Raw genomic sequence first — 15,885 nt, forward strand, 5'->3', positions numbered from 1 at the left:
TATTGTAAAACTTATTGAAACAAAATGTTAGGTGGATTTCTTTTGTCACAGCTACATTTCTTTCTCTTCCCTTTTAAAATCTCCTTTTGCATCAAGCAATAACCACAAGCAACAGTTAATTTAAAGCTAGATTTTTGTATGTTGTAAACTGGCTAGGACCAGGAGCTACTGACAGAACCAGCCAGTCATGCAATGTCAGCAAATTACCCCTATACCAATGCACTGCCATTTAATCTTTTCCTTCGTTTCCCTTCCACATACACTAACACAATGAAGCTGGACAATGGTTCAACAGTAACTGCATATGATAGTTCTGGCAAGACAATTTTTGTTTTGATTAAGCACATTATTTTTTTTTCTGTCTGAGCGAGGTTAGAAAAGCAGGGCCTTTTTCTTTAGGTCATTCCGCTTCCAAAGTGCCAGACGATCAAATTCTTCTATGTTCATTTTGAAGACTTCCTGGAACTCTTCAGGGGACAAGTGCCTCTTGAAAAAGAAAATACAAAGATACGGTAAGTGCTTTCAAAAATAAGGAGTATTTCTCCCTTTCCTGCACTATGAAACAATGCATTGGGATTTTCATTTGAATTCCCAAACTCATTCTGTAAAAGACTGCATCAAAATCAAATAAGCTAAGATCTCTTGGGAAGTGAAATTGACAGCAGTGGCTTACTTGTACAAAAAGAAAACTTTTCCAATAAAGTTCCCACAGAGTAGAAGCTAGGGTCTTTGGGAAAGAGATATACTTATTTCTACATATAACTAGATGATAGAACATACTGAGACCTATTTAAGCCAATCTGGGAATTTAAAGAGATTATCATCAATTTAATTTCAGAGCTGGATTTCCCCCCCTTGATCTATAATAAGTCCAATAGACACCATCATAGTTCACTAATAGTAGCCTTGTAACAAACGAGAGACCATGCTGCTAAGCTCTTACATGCAAAATGTATTTCTACATGGGATTAGAGTCATATCACAATGAGATGTTGGATAAGGCTGATTTGAAATTACAATAGCTGTGCATTTATTTGATGTTTCCAGTTTACGCAGCATAAACAGAGATACAGAGCAAAAAAGAGAGAATTACAAAAATAATACTGCCAATAGGGTTAACATAAGGGACCTCTGTGATAAAGTTATGCTTAATACCTAATTATTATATTTACAGAAAAGTCTGCAAAGAATAAAGGTGTACAGTTCAACTATAAATGAAAAAGAATTTTTAGATTTTCCATTAGCTATTTTGGACTCAATTCTGTCAAAGCGTTTTACAAATATTAATTAAGGCTCACCGCATCTGTAAGGCAGAGATTATACCATCTAAAATTGATATAATCCACAATTACCAAGAGTGACAATTTTGGGTACCCAATTGAGACCCAATTTTCACCAATGCAGAGTGCCCATGAGTCCTACTGAAATTACTGCAAGCTGACAGTGTGCAGCACATTGAAAATCAGCCGCTCACTGTCTCAAGTGCTCCCCAAAACAAAGGTTTACAAAATCAAAGGCCATTTTTTGGAAATGTTGGCCTGATTAACTTCACAGCCCCCTGGACTGGTGCTCCTCAACCCCTGCTACTCTGCATTGTGTGGCTGGGAAAAAGGGAGCAAGGGAATATCCCTTCTCCCTTGCCTGTTAGTGCTATTATTATTAGTAATAATTACTATAACACCTAGGAGCTTCAGTCATGGACCATGACCCCATTGTGCTATGCGCTGTACAAACACAGAACAAGAAGATGGTCCCCAAAGAGTTTATAATCTAAGTATAAGACAAGAGACAACAGAAGGATACAGACAGGGGAGTACAAGGAAACAATGAGACAATACTGGTCAGCATGACAGTCTCAGCACACTCAGCTGTAGCCCCCATTTTGGATACCCACGTCCCCTCAGCCCAGCATTATTCCCCCCCTCCCCCACTGGAGCACCATCCCCTACAACTCAAGATCACCAAGTCCCCCCACCACAGCACTGTCAGGCCCCTCCCTTCATGAACATCAGCTCCTACCCCAGACTCCTCCCTAGCAGCAGCAACGATTATACTGTCTGCAACTCTGGAAAAACATGCTCCCAAAAAGATGTCATCAAACTGGAGAGACTTCAGATAAAAGTAACAAAACTGATCATGGGGCTGAAGACTTTGATTTATGAGGAAAGATTAAAAGACCTAACAATGTATCAGCTTGGCCAAATGATGACTAAGGGGGGCGTATGATAAATGTCTACAAGTGTTTGAAGGGTCTAAATACCAAGGGGAAAGACCCGCTGAGAGAGGTTATGGCAATTATTCATATTTTTCTCAGTACATATGATTTTAATTTTGTTGGACTTTACCTATGAGAACTTAATGCTCTTCACTAATGAAGTTGGGGAGAACAAGTCCCAAAGAAATCTAGGAGTGAATTTTCTCTCTCATGAGCTGTTTGAACATTAATTATCTTAAATGAAATTCTCTGGCCTCAATAGCCAAACCAAAGAGAGGGAATTGAAAATTTATGTATGAGGGGGAGCGAGACTGTAAACTTGTATGTGTGTATTTTATAAGGCTATGATCTGACTTTGAAGTCCTTTAAGGAATGGCTCAGTGAAGAGCAAGTTAAAAATTCCAACTCTGTTTTGTGCAATTCAGCCACCAGTAAAGAAACGCAGGCTGGTTTGGTCAGAACTGCAGTATTTTAGTCATTTTCAATTGTATCATAAAATATTACTTAACGGTATCATTTTTATTCCACATATACGCTCACAATCTTTTATTAATCTAAAACCCAGAGTTGTGTAATCACAGATATTACATCATATGTCACTGGTACTGTCTCCTGCAGCGTGGCACAGGGAGTGAAAAATGACATTTTTGTGCACTCGCAGCATGTTTGGTGCTGTACAGAATACAGAGGGAGACTGACTCTCTTTCCCAAAGTGATAATCTAAGGGCCACGCTGACATCAACATGGGAAAAACCTGCATAAGGATTGGAAAACTAAAGTTTCAACTTGTGTGGCTTCCTTCAGATTGTTCTTGGGGTGGGTTGCCTTCTCTTGAAAGGAAAGGAGGCAAAGCCCACTAAAATATGCAGATTCCCTGAGATCTAGGGGGAAATTGTGCAGATCTCAGGACATCCATGGAGGGCAGAGGTGGTTGTACAGATGCCTCTGCACCACTTCCTGACCTCCCTTCCCTACCTTCTGAATCAGAACATGCGCCCTTACCACAAAAGTGCACATGTTTTTCTAACAGCATAGGCCTGTGAGACTAAGGGTCTGATTCTCCACACTGGCATTCTCCCACTATAACTCTATTGATTTCAATGGGATTACAGCCGTGTAAACAACTGATTGCTTGGAGCTGCCGTTGCTCTTAACCTCACCTACTCTCTATATTAACACTATTCTAGAGTATAGTAATTTATGGTACTGTAAAAAAAGGGTCACCAAAATATGGCTATCATAATTTAGTAACCTCCATTGACACACACACACACACACACAAAGAATTAGAACACAAGAGCTTATTATCAAGAATTACAGTAAACTCCAACCACTTTTGGAAACTGTATCATTAATTAAAAGTTGTGCTAAATCTCTTTAAAGCAAGGAGGAAGGCAAGCATTACAATGTGAAATCCTCATTTTCCAAGACACAGGCTCATTAAAGCGAGTATTACAGATACGGGCTCATTACATTGCCTGCCAGAAGAAGGGTAATTAATTGCACAGTCAAACAGTCATACATAATGTTTTAAATGATGCTTTTCTCTGCAAATTAATGAGGCTTGTCTCTGTTTTTCTGCGGCCTGTTTAAAAAAAAAAAACACAAAGCAGTTTAAATAGATTTATAATGTTTATTCAGTTCAGTTAACTTTGTTTTCTTTGAGAAGAATTGTGCTAGTAATGAAATCCAGAGATCTTCAAAACTAATAGTTAGCAACATCACATTAATGTAAATAAGTTATGGTAAGGGAAGGCTGCAATTAACCTACAGTCATATTGCCTCAAACTGTGGTCATGTCAGCTTGCACAAGCTAAGCAGGCTTGTGCTGTATCAGTAATTAGATGGGAGATCTCAAGGGAAAAGGTGCTAGAAATTCAGTAGGTATTATACATCCTTGTCAGTCAGAAGTGAATCAACAATTCAATGTAATGCAAAGTACTGCATGGCTGGAGAGGATGAATTTAAGAAGAGAAAAACCAAGGTCCTGTTCACTTCTTGTCATCAAAAATATCATTCTATTTCTGTTAACTCCCGTGTCCTGAGCAAATTAGAGCTAGGATTTATATTATGCCAACCTGAATCCATACTGTGCTTCCAGTTGGACATGCTTGTCCTAAAATATTATATATATTTATATAGTATGCTGTTAAACAGTTGCTTTGTTTCATTTCAGTGGGGACCACAGTGATTATATCACCTGCACTCTGCCCATTAATCTGTCTCTGCCAGAACTGCTATTGACATTCCCAAACCTCTGAGCAACAGAATCTGGGGAAAAGAGTTGCAGAATCTGGCCCTGTGCTAGCATCCAGCTCCCAATATAGAAAATTGTCAGAAAAATCTGGGACAGACAGTCAGCCCCTCATGAACATGGGACAGCAGATAATCACACAAGTAGCCTGTTAGGTCCACTCCCTCTGGGGCACCTGGCATTGGCCACGGTCGGTAGACAGGATACGGGGCTAGATGGACCTTTGGTCTAACCCGGTAAGGCCGTTCTTATGCTTCATTTCAGCTATCCAACGTGAGTAAGATGCTACTCTGTCCTGGTAGGTGATCATTCATTTCTGAATACAACTTTCACCATTCTAAATATCTCACTAATAAAAGGAATTTGGGTTAAAAATAACTTTCCCCCCAAGACTTAACCCTGACCCTAACCTTATCATGTTCGATCATCATTACTTGGACAGCGTCTGGCCCTTTTGTGCTTCACCCTACTGCCTTATTGACTATCTACCTTGCTGCTACAAGAGTTGTCTAACCTTTCCCCCTCTCTGCTTTGCTGCTTGTGGCTCAGCAGGCTTCCTGGAAGCTTCTTCCAAGCCTACCACATGACTAATTATAAAACTGTAATTAGCCATGTGCTAGGCTCCCAGGGGAGTATTCGGGGTTATTCTCATCTATGGGGTAATTAGGCTGCACACTTGATAAATATTTCAGTCTAATAAGTAATTATGTGATTGGAAAAAATGCTTAAGTGGTGGCACAAGCTGCCTTCTAATGAATGTTAAAAGATATCACAATATACAATAACTCCATTGACTACGGATATAACTGGTGACCACAGCTGTCACCGAGCTAGACATTGGCATTTAGCCACAGCCTTAAGCAGTAGGGAGGTGGAGTGGAGTGGCAGCATCCCACAACCCCTGGGGAGTGAGAACGCTTCACTCACACTATCTACTCCCCTTCAGCACGCCTGGCCAGATCTTCAAGCTGCTGCTGTGGCAGATGGGGAAAGATAGATGGAACCATGGCCCTGCCTTATTCTTGCCCCCTTTAGGCAATTTGTGTCCTCTGAAAGGCTCAGAGGGAGCAGTTCCTGAGTGCCCTGGTGCAAGATGTGCAATGGGAAGAAGGTTCATATGACCTCTCTCCTGCCCTTCCAGCCCCCTGCACAGGACCTCTGGCTCTTTGGATGTGCCTTGCCTTATATCTCAAGACATTATGAGATTACAGAGGAGCTCCATTTTACTCAGTGATGTTACTGTGGAACGTCTCATAACCCCTTGTGATGTATCGCAATGCTCTAGGAAAACCATTTGCAGCACCACTAAACCTATACTATTTCCCCCTAATTAGGCAATTACCCAAGAAGCTAAAGAAGATTTCGAATATGGAATTAAAAAAATAGGAATTATTTCACTCAGTAGAACTATTCTCCTATCCAGTGATATAGCATCCTGTAACACTGAGGATAACTTGTGTCACCACACTATTATTCAACAAAATGAACTTGTTCCTATTGGGAATTACAAAATTGGTCCCTGCATGAGATCTGTAATTAAAAATGTTATGATGATGTATGGAAAGCATGTACTGTGCATGCAAAGAAGACTGTTTTAACAACTCAAGGTTTATAACCACTGCTTTACCTTAAAAAAGGCAGATAATGTTAAGTTGTGGAATCCAAAGGTGTTTATTATTTTGTTAGTACAGGGGAGTCGCATCTTACGCGGGGGTTAGGTTCTGAAGTCAGCGCGTAAGGCGAAAATCGTGTATAGCCAAATGCTCATTGAGTGGAATGGCGGCGGAATCGCCCGCACTACAGGTACAGTATTTAAATGGTTATTTTTCTCTCGTTTTTTTGTTTTGCCGAGTGCGTATAGTTAAAATCGTGTAAGTTAAATGCGCCTATGATGCGACTCCACTGTATGCATGTTACTGCTCACGCGTGATTCCAAACTGACAGCTGATGCTCAGAGGCTCCATATCAGCAAACTTGGACTTGAACTCTATAGGCCTGATCCAAAAAGTCTCCATTTAATTAACTGGGCTTTTGATCTTGTTCCTAAAACATGTCTTCTAGTTTGTCCTGGATCTGGGCTTTATAGTGTCCATCTGAGCATCTTCTACCTACCCGCTGTGCACTTCTCACACGTTTTTCATGCTTCACGTCATTCCAAATTAATAATTTTCATCTGACAAAGGCTTCCTTAATAAGGACTCTGAAAACTGATATGAAGAAACACCCAACACCGATAGCAGCCCAAGCATAAACTAAGGATAAGCAAACACTAAACACATTTTCTGCAAGTCTAAAAGGGTACTACTCCATTAAAGTCAATGAGTTGTGTCCTCTTCATGCCACTTGTGAATTTCAATGAGGGTTGGGTCCCTAACTTCCTTAGGCCCCTTTGAAAACTCCAGCCTGAAACGATAAACCATTCCTCTGATCTCAACACATGCAGCATTCCAACATTTTCTTGAAAAGTGGCTAGAACACAGCATGAGTGTTAAGTAAAAGCTAGGGCAGAAAACTTTATCCTTAAAACAGATCCAAGTAAGCACTTTTAGGAGGAATATACATGTTTGAATCACTATGTGGACTCTGTTCAAACAAGGTCACACCCATATATAAACAGTTGATTTCTGCTTGCCAGAGTAGGATGGCAGGCAAAGCCTTGTGCAAGACATTCACTCAGTTGCATTCCTGTTGTTTTTTTTTATTAACAATTATTTTTTTAGCATATCCTTCTGAAACCAACAATTAACAGGCACAGACATGAGTGAAATGAGTTACACTTTTCAACTGCATTCCATAGGAATGACTGAATAATGTGTCTTCATTAACACTTTATGATATTCAAAAGAAAAGCCCAAGAAAAACAAAGGAATACCTACATACTGATAAATTTAAATGATAAAACTGAAAAGATTAATTTAAAATGAGATACTCTAAGCACGTTTGCTTGTGAGACTCACAAATCATGACCACATGTGAAATCTGTGATAAAACTAACTGCAGAAATCAAATCTAAAAGTGCATACAGTGAAAACATTTAACATCATTGTGATAGAACAGGAAGAGGTAAACAACATATGATATCATGTAAGTGGAGGTTACTTACTGTAACTGGAGGTTCTTTGAGATGCGTGGTCCCTATCTGTACTACACATGTGGATATGCACGCGCCCAAGTCTGGCTGTTCTTCAAAGCAGTGTCCATTGGCCCACATGTTTGCAGTAGCTTGCCTCGTGCTCCCAACTAAGGGCAGAAGAGGCAATGTGGGTCGACGCCTCTCCAGTTCCTCTTCTTACCACAATCTAACAGGATCCGAAGCAGAGGGGATGGAGGGCAGGTAGTGGAATACAGATAGTATATATATGTATATATACATACACTATCTTGTTCAGGAGTGTGTCATGAATCTCCCATGCGTAGTCTATTGAGAAGCTTCTGCTTAGTTTGCCTGCCAAGGAGCTGTGAATATTGGGATGGTACACCGCTTGTATTATGATGCAGTTCCTGATGCACCTGTTCCAAAGTCTGACTGCCTCCTGGCAGAGGGGAGGAGATCTCGCTCCTCCCTGTTTGTTTATACAGTGGTGATAAGATCTGACATTATCTGAATATGTAGCAAGCATATAAGCAGAAGGACCACCCTCAGTTCCAGTAAATGTATATGTAGCCAGGCCTCCATGGGGTACAGGTACCCTGAGCAGTGTGATTGTCCAAGTGAGCACCCCACCCCAGACGGGAGGTGTCTATCACAGTGGTGCCCCTGGGGCTGGGAGGGCTGAAGGGAATTCCCACCATGACCTCTTCCTGTTTTGACCACCAAGTTAGAGAGGAGACAACGCTGGGAGGAACAACTACCCTGGAGTTGATATTGTCCTTGCTTGTACTTGCAGGTACCATAAGTGAAGTCTGGAGTTGATATGGTCCTTGCTTGGTTGAGTGGCCTAACAGTGAGAGGCACTTGTGCACTGTGGCTCATGGTCTGCGAGTGATGTGTGCAATCAGGGTGCTCAGTGCATGAAACCTTTCTGAGGGGAGGAACGCTCCTGTAAAAATCAAGTCGAACTTCCCCCCTGAAAAGTTGTGGGTCACAAAACAGACTTTTCTTCATTGATGCAAATGCCTAAGGCTGTTAAAAGTTGTATCAGAACCCTTGTCACTGAGCCGACCTCCTGATGAGATTGGCCTACCAGGAGCCAATCGTCCAGGTATGGGAGTACTGTATAGTCCTGGCATGTCAACTGGGCTGCTATCACAGAGAAAAGCTTTGTAATTACTATGGGTGCTGTAGCCAGCCCAAAGGGGAGGACTCAAAACTGGAAGTATTCCTGGCCTACTATAACATGCAGGATGTCCACATGGAAATATGTGTCCTTCGTGTCAATAGCTGTGAACCACACCCCTTCTGGAAGGGAGGGGATTATAGATGCCAGCGTAATCATCCGGAACTTCAGTTTTAGAATAAAGATGCTGAGTTGCCGAAAGTCCAAGAGGGGTCTCCCCCTGCTGCCTTTTTTGGGAATTAGGAAATACAGGGAGTAGAATCCTCTTCCATGGTAATGAGGCAGGATGCACTCTATTGCCCCTCGAAGTAAGAGGGATTTTGTTTCCCGCTGAAGAATTACCTCGTGAGAGTGGTCCCTGAAGGGGGACTGGAAAGGGGGTTTGTGAGGAGGGAATGGAGTATCCCTGGCGGATAATCTCTAGAACCCAGCTGTCCATAGTGAGCTTGTTCCAGTTGTGAGTGAAGAGTGTAAGATGAGGTAGCTAGCATCAGTGGTGGTACAAAGGTCTTGACCAATATGTCAAAAGTGGCTCTTGGCTGATGGTTGAGAGTGAGTAGAGGCTGAGAAAATAGAGGGGGCTGAGAAGTGAGACCTCTGAATCTTCTGATGTTTGTGCAGTCGCTTGGTTGTGCACTGGTAATAAGGTGCATGAGGAGGGGATGGCCTGGGTTTATAGGGTTGCCTCTGGTGTTTCCTCCTGGGGACAGAGTATAAATCTCCAGGGAACCCAGAGTCAATCTTGTCTTTTAGTGAGTGCAGGGACTCGTCTGATTGCTCATTAAAAGAGATTTGATTCAACAAAGCGAGGTCCCGGATAGTGTTTTGGACCCCCCTAGGAAACCTTGATGATTGCAGCCAGGAGTCCCTCCTCATGACTAGATCAGCGGTCAAACTTCTGGAAGCCATGTCTGCAGCATCCACTGAAGCCTGGAGTGCCACCTTTGCCACTAGCTTTCCCTCAGCTAAAAGGACTGAAATTGCACCCTGTCCTCTGTGGAAAGCTTGTCTGTGAAGTCCACAAGCCCGAAATAGGTATTAAAATCGTATTTCGCTAACAACGCTTGGTAGTTAGCAACACGAAATTGCAAGCTGGTGGAGGAGACGACCTTTCTCTTCAGGAGGTCAAGTCTCTTAGAGCCTTCATTTGCCAGGGTGGCCCATTGATAGCATGATCTAGCCCTTTCAGGAGCCACCTGCATTACTAGCAAGTTGGGGGCAGGATGAAAGAATAAGAATTCAGCCCTTTTCGCAGGAACAACATATCGTCACTTGTTCCTTTCCAGTGTAGGGGCACAGGATACTAGAGTGTGCCATACCGCTCTAGCTAGTTCTAGTAATGACCTCATCGGTAGGTAGGGCAACTTTACTCAGTCCCTGTGGCTTCAAGGTGTCCAGGAGCCCGTGTTAAGGGTCCTAGATCTCCTCTAATGGGATCTGTAGGTCACTGGCCACTCTTGGAACAGCTCCTGGTACTGGAGATTGTCATTTGGCAGAGAAGGTGAAGGAGGAGTGACCACTTCATCCGAGGAAGATGAAGAGGCACCCATTAGAACTGTCGGTACCTAAGGATCCGGTTCCACCTCTCCCTCCTTGTACACTGTTAGAACCGACTGACTAGAGGGAGCAGTACAACTCCTAAGGGGCCCCAGACGCCTACCATAAGGATCCCACAGATCCCAGTAAGGCCAGAAATAAGGATTGATTGGTTGTGGGGGACCCCAAGGAAATTGGTACCAGCAGCGTACCTGGCAGAATGGTGAGAGTAACCTCTTGACGGTCTATCAGGGCTCAACTGTCTCTGCAGAGATACCAGTGCAGCCTTCTCCTCTGATTCTTCTGAATCTGAGAACTGCTGCACTGGTAGCGGCAGGGCCTTAGGTACTGGGGCACTCCTGCTGGATGGTTGGAGGTGAGACAGCTCCTGAAACAGTGATGTAGGCTCCTCTTCCAGAGTAAGGACATCCCTGGGGAGGGCCAGGCCGGAAAGAAATGGAGGCCGTGGGTAAGGGAGGTGTTATATAAGTCTCTATATGCCCTGCTGTCTGAGGGGTTCACATAAGTCTGATGGATCCAGTGCATCTGCAGCGACTGGACAGTATTTAGATGGATGAGGCGGCACTGACGATGGATCTGGAACTCATAGTCAGAACCAGCGAGCGTCTATCCTTATGCTTTGGCACTGAGGTGACCAACAGATCTTTCTTTTTACGTGTCTTGCCCTCAGATCTGGGGCTCTTCATCTGAGGCAGTTCCTTAGGTTCCACTTGCGACGTCTCACCTGTCCTGGACTGGCTCAGGGAGGAAGCATGTTTCTTAGGGACGGTCCTTACCGGGGATTTGTTCTTGTGACCATGAGAGTGCCCTCTGCTCTCATGGGGAGCCCTGGAAAAAGAGTCCTTGGGTTTAGTTGTGATGGCTCCTCTCCAAGGCACGTGCTTGGAGGGGCACTGCTAGGCAGTTGAGGCCCATGTACAGCGGGGGAGTGGGATCTCCCTGGCCCGGATCAGAGAGGGGTCTCATAGCCTTCTCCATCAGGTGCTTCCATAGGTGAAGCTCTTGGGCGTCTCAAGTTCTGGGTGTGAAGGAGCAACAGACACTGCACTTTGCAGAGATATGTGCCACGCCCAGACAGTAAGGCAGCACTGATTCTTGTATTGCGGGCAGAAGATGCAATTCTCGAATTCTAGGACTCTGAGCTGGGGGTGGAGGTTTCCCCAACTGCGGAGAAAAAAACCCTCTATGCTATAGTATAAACTACTCTTTAATTGTTAACTACTAATCTAAGAAAATAACTAATTGCATATGCTTTCTATATAGGTTACGCAATGAAGTGAAGGAGGACATGATTCCGACTCAGGCCATTCAGTCGTGAGAAGGAACTGGAGAGGTGTTGAACCACACCACCTTTTGTACCCTGGGTTGGGAGAATGAGGAGAGCTACTGTGCATGTGCGGGCCAACAGACACTGCTTTGAAGAACTTCTGGATTCGGATGCATGGCACGCATGCGAACCCACGTACTCATAGGGACCATCGCTTGAAGAAAAAATAAATACCTGGGTTATTTTCCAAAAGCAACAAACTGACTTCGGAGCTCACCAGCCAGATTTATACAGGAACTTTAAGGAGCCTAAAGGTGCAGATAGGCACCTAGTGGGATTTCCAAAAGCACCTAAGCCAGATTAAGTGCCTAACACTCATTGATTTCCATTTTATTTCAATGGATGTTACATCTGCATCTCTAAGTGCCTAAATACATTTTAAAAAAATCTAGCCCTTAGGCTCACAAGTCACAGAGGTGACCTGGAATATTTTATTCTAGAGAAATACAGAGTGAGAAAATCTATTCCTTGCTATCAAGGTTCAGGTTGACTTTTAAAAAAATAATGCTATAATATTTAAAGATGACAAAAAGTTAATTAAATAATACAATCTTTTAAAACTGTTTCATTCCAAGCTGAGGAATGGCTTCCATCAATAAAAAAGACTGGATAGGAAAACCTTTGGGAATGTAACAGTTAATGAATGTGCTAATTTTATATAGTCAATACAGAATCTTTTACTCTTTAGAAACTTGAGCTTGTAAGCTTTCCAAAAACGGGCATGTCTCCTCTGGAACCTGCATGTCTACAGCTTTGTAGTAATAAATTTATTCTTCTTACCAATCTTACTAACACTGCAGAACAAACTATCTTTCTTTCAAAACTACAGCACTGGCAACATTTTAGGACTATATTCTACAATCTTTAGACTAAGACTTTGTCTACAAAAAATGTGGTAGCAATTTAATTAAGCCAGTAAGGAATCAATTTAAGCTAAACTGTTATGGGGCATGGAAACAAAAACATGAGCATCTAAACAAGGAGGTTGCACCTATTTACGTAAATTGGCTTCTAAAACAATTTACCTAAATTGTTGGAATTTAGTTGTTTAGATACAGCTTTAGTAACTCTTCTGTGAGTAGTCTCCACTGAAGTCAATGGGGACTATTCACATGAGTAAGGGCTACTCAAAGCAAGGGTTGCAAAGTCTGACCCTTAAGGATTACACAAGTATGTACCATGTGCACTGTTCTGTTTTGCCACTTGACAGGTATGATTTTTTTCCCTGCAAGAGAATGCACGTGTGGCAATCAATATGTTTTGATCTAGTTGTAGGAAGACAAGTCTAAAAAGCTGTTCAATAACTGGAATTACATATGTCCACTTTGACTGTCTTTATTCTATGAAGTCAGCCTTTTTATAATTTAAATCCACGTGTCATAACTGAGCATGAATACCAACAAACTTCAAATACTGGTGGCTGAAAGATGCAAATATAGAGACCTGGATTATTTTTACTGTATTAAGCACTGTGTATTAAAAATTAACTCCAAACAAAATTATACCATTACAAGCCAATGCTGTCTTACTACTTCATTTTACTGAAATACTATTTAAGCTCATTCCGATCTCTCTCCACATTTTGTTTCAGAATCACTCCTGAGAATGCTGCTTCATTCATCTTAAATTAGAATAAAGGTCAATATGGTAAGAAATAGCTCAAAAAATTATTGGGCCAGATCCTCAGCTGTTGTCAATTCACGTATCTCATTGAAGTCAGTTTACAGCAGTTGAGGCTCTGGCCCATTAATTTGAATTCAAGGACTCAGGTATATCTGTGCATCAGCAGGTCATTTGTTTTAAGCAATTCTAAAAGGTCAGTGTATTAGTTCAGTGTTGGGATTAATAATGTCTTCTCTGCAAGCATCAGGAACTGAGCTACATCAGCCTCAGAGCTGGTTTAGCACAAACAAAGAAAAATAAAGGCCTTAATTATGCCTCTCAGATGTAGACATCTGAAGAAAGAATTTATGTTATTTTAATGCATTTATTTACATTTATTGTAAATAAATGCATTAAATTTATGTTATTTTAATGCATTTATTTACATTTATTCCCAGTTGCACCTATCTAATCTCTGGCTAAATCCATACATTGAGAAGCACACATTTAAATATATATGATTCTAAATCTTAAAACAGATTTCCTAAACAAGAAAGGTGGGATTCGCAAAATCACTCACAATGGGAGCATATAAGGCATAGCCTGAAACCTTCTGAAAGCCCCACCCCAAAGCAGTTATCCTTCTTAACATGCCCTTCATTGCAACTTCTCTTAACTGGACCCTAAAGAACTAACTTTTGTCACTAGATTCTATTGGTCATTTGGGAAATATCCAATACAACAGATTTCCCCTCACAATTGAGCGAGATGAACAACATTTCCTGATTTCTATGGCATCTACCACAGATAACTGAAAACTAACAGTAAATTCCTCTTCCCTAAAAAAGAATTTATTTAAAGTTAATTTAAGTCAAAACTACTAAACAAACCCTGCTTTTTCAGAATCCCCAGCATCAGCAGCGTTGAGGACTGTCAAAGGGATCAGAAGTAGTGAGTTTACAGATCTTAATCACACTGGACAAGGAGAGGTCATTTGCCTCTCCAACCTTTAGCAGAAAACACAATGGGCCTGAATCTCCTCTCACCTATGCCAGTTTTGCTCTGGTGCAAATCCACTGACGTCATGGGAGCTACTGCTGATTTACAGCAGTGCAAGTGAGATAAAAATCAGGCCTAGTGATTTTACTGCAGTAAAGCTGGGATGCTAGAAAATGTAGGTTGTTTTAAAAGATAAAATCTGAGATAGACAGCTGAATAGATGGATTATCTACCTTTACTACTGCTATCACCCACACCAGCCCTTACAACAGAGAGCTTAACTGTGGGGGAGGGGAGTGATAACAGACAAGAGGAGGGTTTTCAGAGCCATCCTGCCTATTTGGTGGCAATACACTGCAGCAAATACTAGTGTTGCTCCAGTGTTGCACTCTAGCCTTGACTCTCCTGTATTTTCTGCTTCTGGGGTTCTAGCCATCACCCCTATGATGCTGCAGGGTGCCCCCTCTTACTGTTCCTATGGTGGTTGATTGGAATCCTGCTCTGCTCCTGTGAAGGTATGGGTCAGGGGCTTCCTGGGTTCTGGTCTCCCTCCATCCCCAAAACCTACTGAGCTTACCCACCACATTTGCTCTTCTTCGTAACTAAGTTACAGGGTTCCTCCTTTGCTATGAGAAGAAATAATGATGAACTGACTTTCTGTGCAAAGCTGTTTAATCCCGGCAGTTCTCTAATACAAAAAACAAACAAACAAACAAAAAACAAAAACCAACAACCCAGCAGCCTTCAGTCTGCTCCTCTCACTCAGCTTTGCACATGGTTTGAATGTGCAGATCCATCACCTCTGTTTTGCCAGTCGCTATCATCCTATTAAAATGCTGCTAATTTAATTGTTTAAAAAACTACCAATCCCTAATAAATCCAAGATGCTGCACAAAGAGCTCCTTTTCTCAGACACACATTTTAACAGCGCAGCAATTGAGAGGATCAGTTGTCTGGTCCCCTTATCGCTTTCCTACTGCAGGTTTAAAGCAGATCTTGTTTATTGTTCTTTTGGAAATCACTATGAGATCTTTGAAGTGGTTGGACTTCTCAAGACTTCAGGCACAGGCCTGCACCTGGTGTGAAGCAGGCTGAGCAATTTTAATGTTAAACAAACAGAAGCCCCAGCTGAGGACAATGTATGAGTTATTGATAATGGCAGCCAGAACATACACTATTCGTCCAAAGCAAACTATACATTGTCTAAAAAAAGCAATTGAGTGCAGTGCCTGCTAGTCAGACCAAGCTGATGAGTTTTAACAAAGACTCTATTCTTTCATGTGATAAAAGAATGCTTTAATGTATAGGATGTGTCCAGATGTGTTTTTCCTTTTCTTGGACTCTTCTTGCTTTTTCTTCTACCTCTGGTGCTTTGCTATATCCTGGGCGTAAAACAGCACACATCTAAGACATTCTGTTTCTTACAATCAAATCAATATCGCCTGCTGGATAATCAAACAAGAAGCGCATTGAAGCATTTGAAGAACAAACACCAATTCCAATAAATACCATACGGATCTTTTAAAATTTTTACCATTGTTTAGTCTTTATACAGGAACTTGCAACTAGTTCACAGTTTTCCTTTCTTTTCTGCTTAAAGATTAATGGCTTTTTCTCTTCTTTTATTAGCAAATATTATATTTTTGACCTTGCA

General features: G+C 41.9%; 1 protein-coding gene across 1 annotated transcript in view; it reads right to left on the bottom strand.

The window, feature by feature from the left end:
* Positions 1–372: 372 nt before the first annotated feature.
* The window catches only part of ABLIM2 (actin binding LIM protein family member 2), a 156,072-nt gene continuing 140,559 nt past the window's right edge, over positions 373–15,885 (bottom strand). Inside the window, exon 21 of the mRNA XM_065405740.1 lies at positions 373–486. Within this exon, the coding sequence (XP_065261812.1) occupies positions 373–486 (114 nt within the window). The remainder of the gene's footprint in view (positions 487–15,885) is intronic.

The sequence above is a fragment of the Emys orbicularis genome, chromosome 5 (assembly GCF_028017835.1).
Source record: "Emys orbicularis isolate rEmyOrb1 chromosome 5, rEmyOrb1.hap1, whole genome shotgun sequence".
In the NCBI taxonomy this organism is placed as follows: Eukaryota; Metazoa; Chordata; order Testudines; family Emydidae; genus Emys; species Emys orbicularis.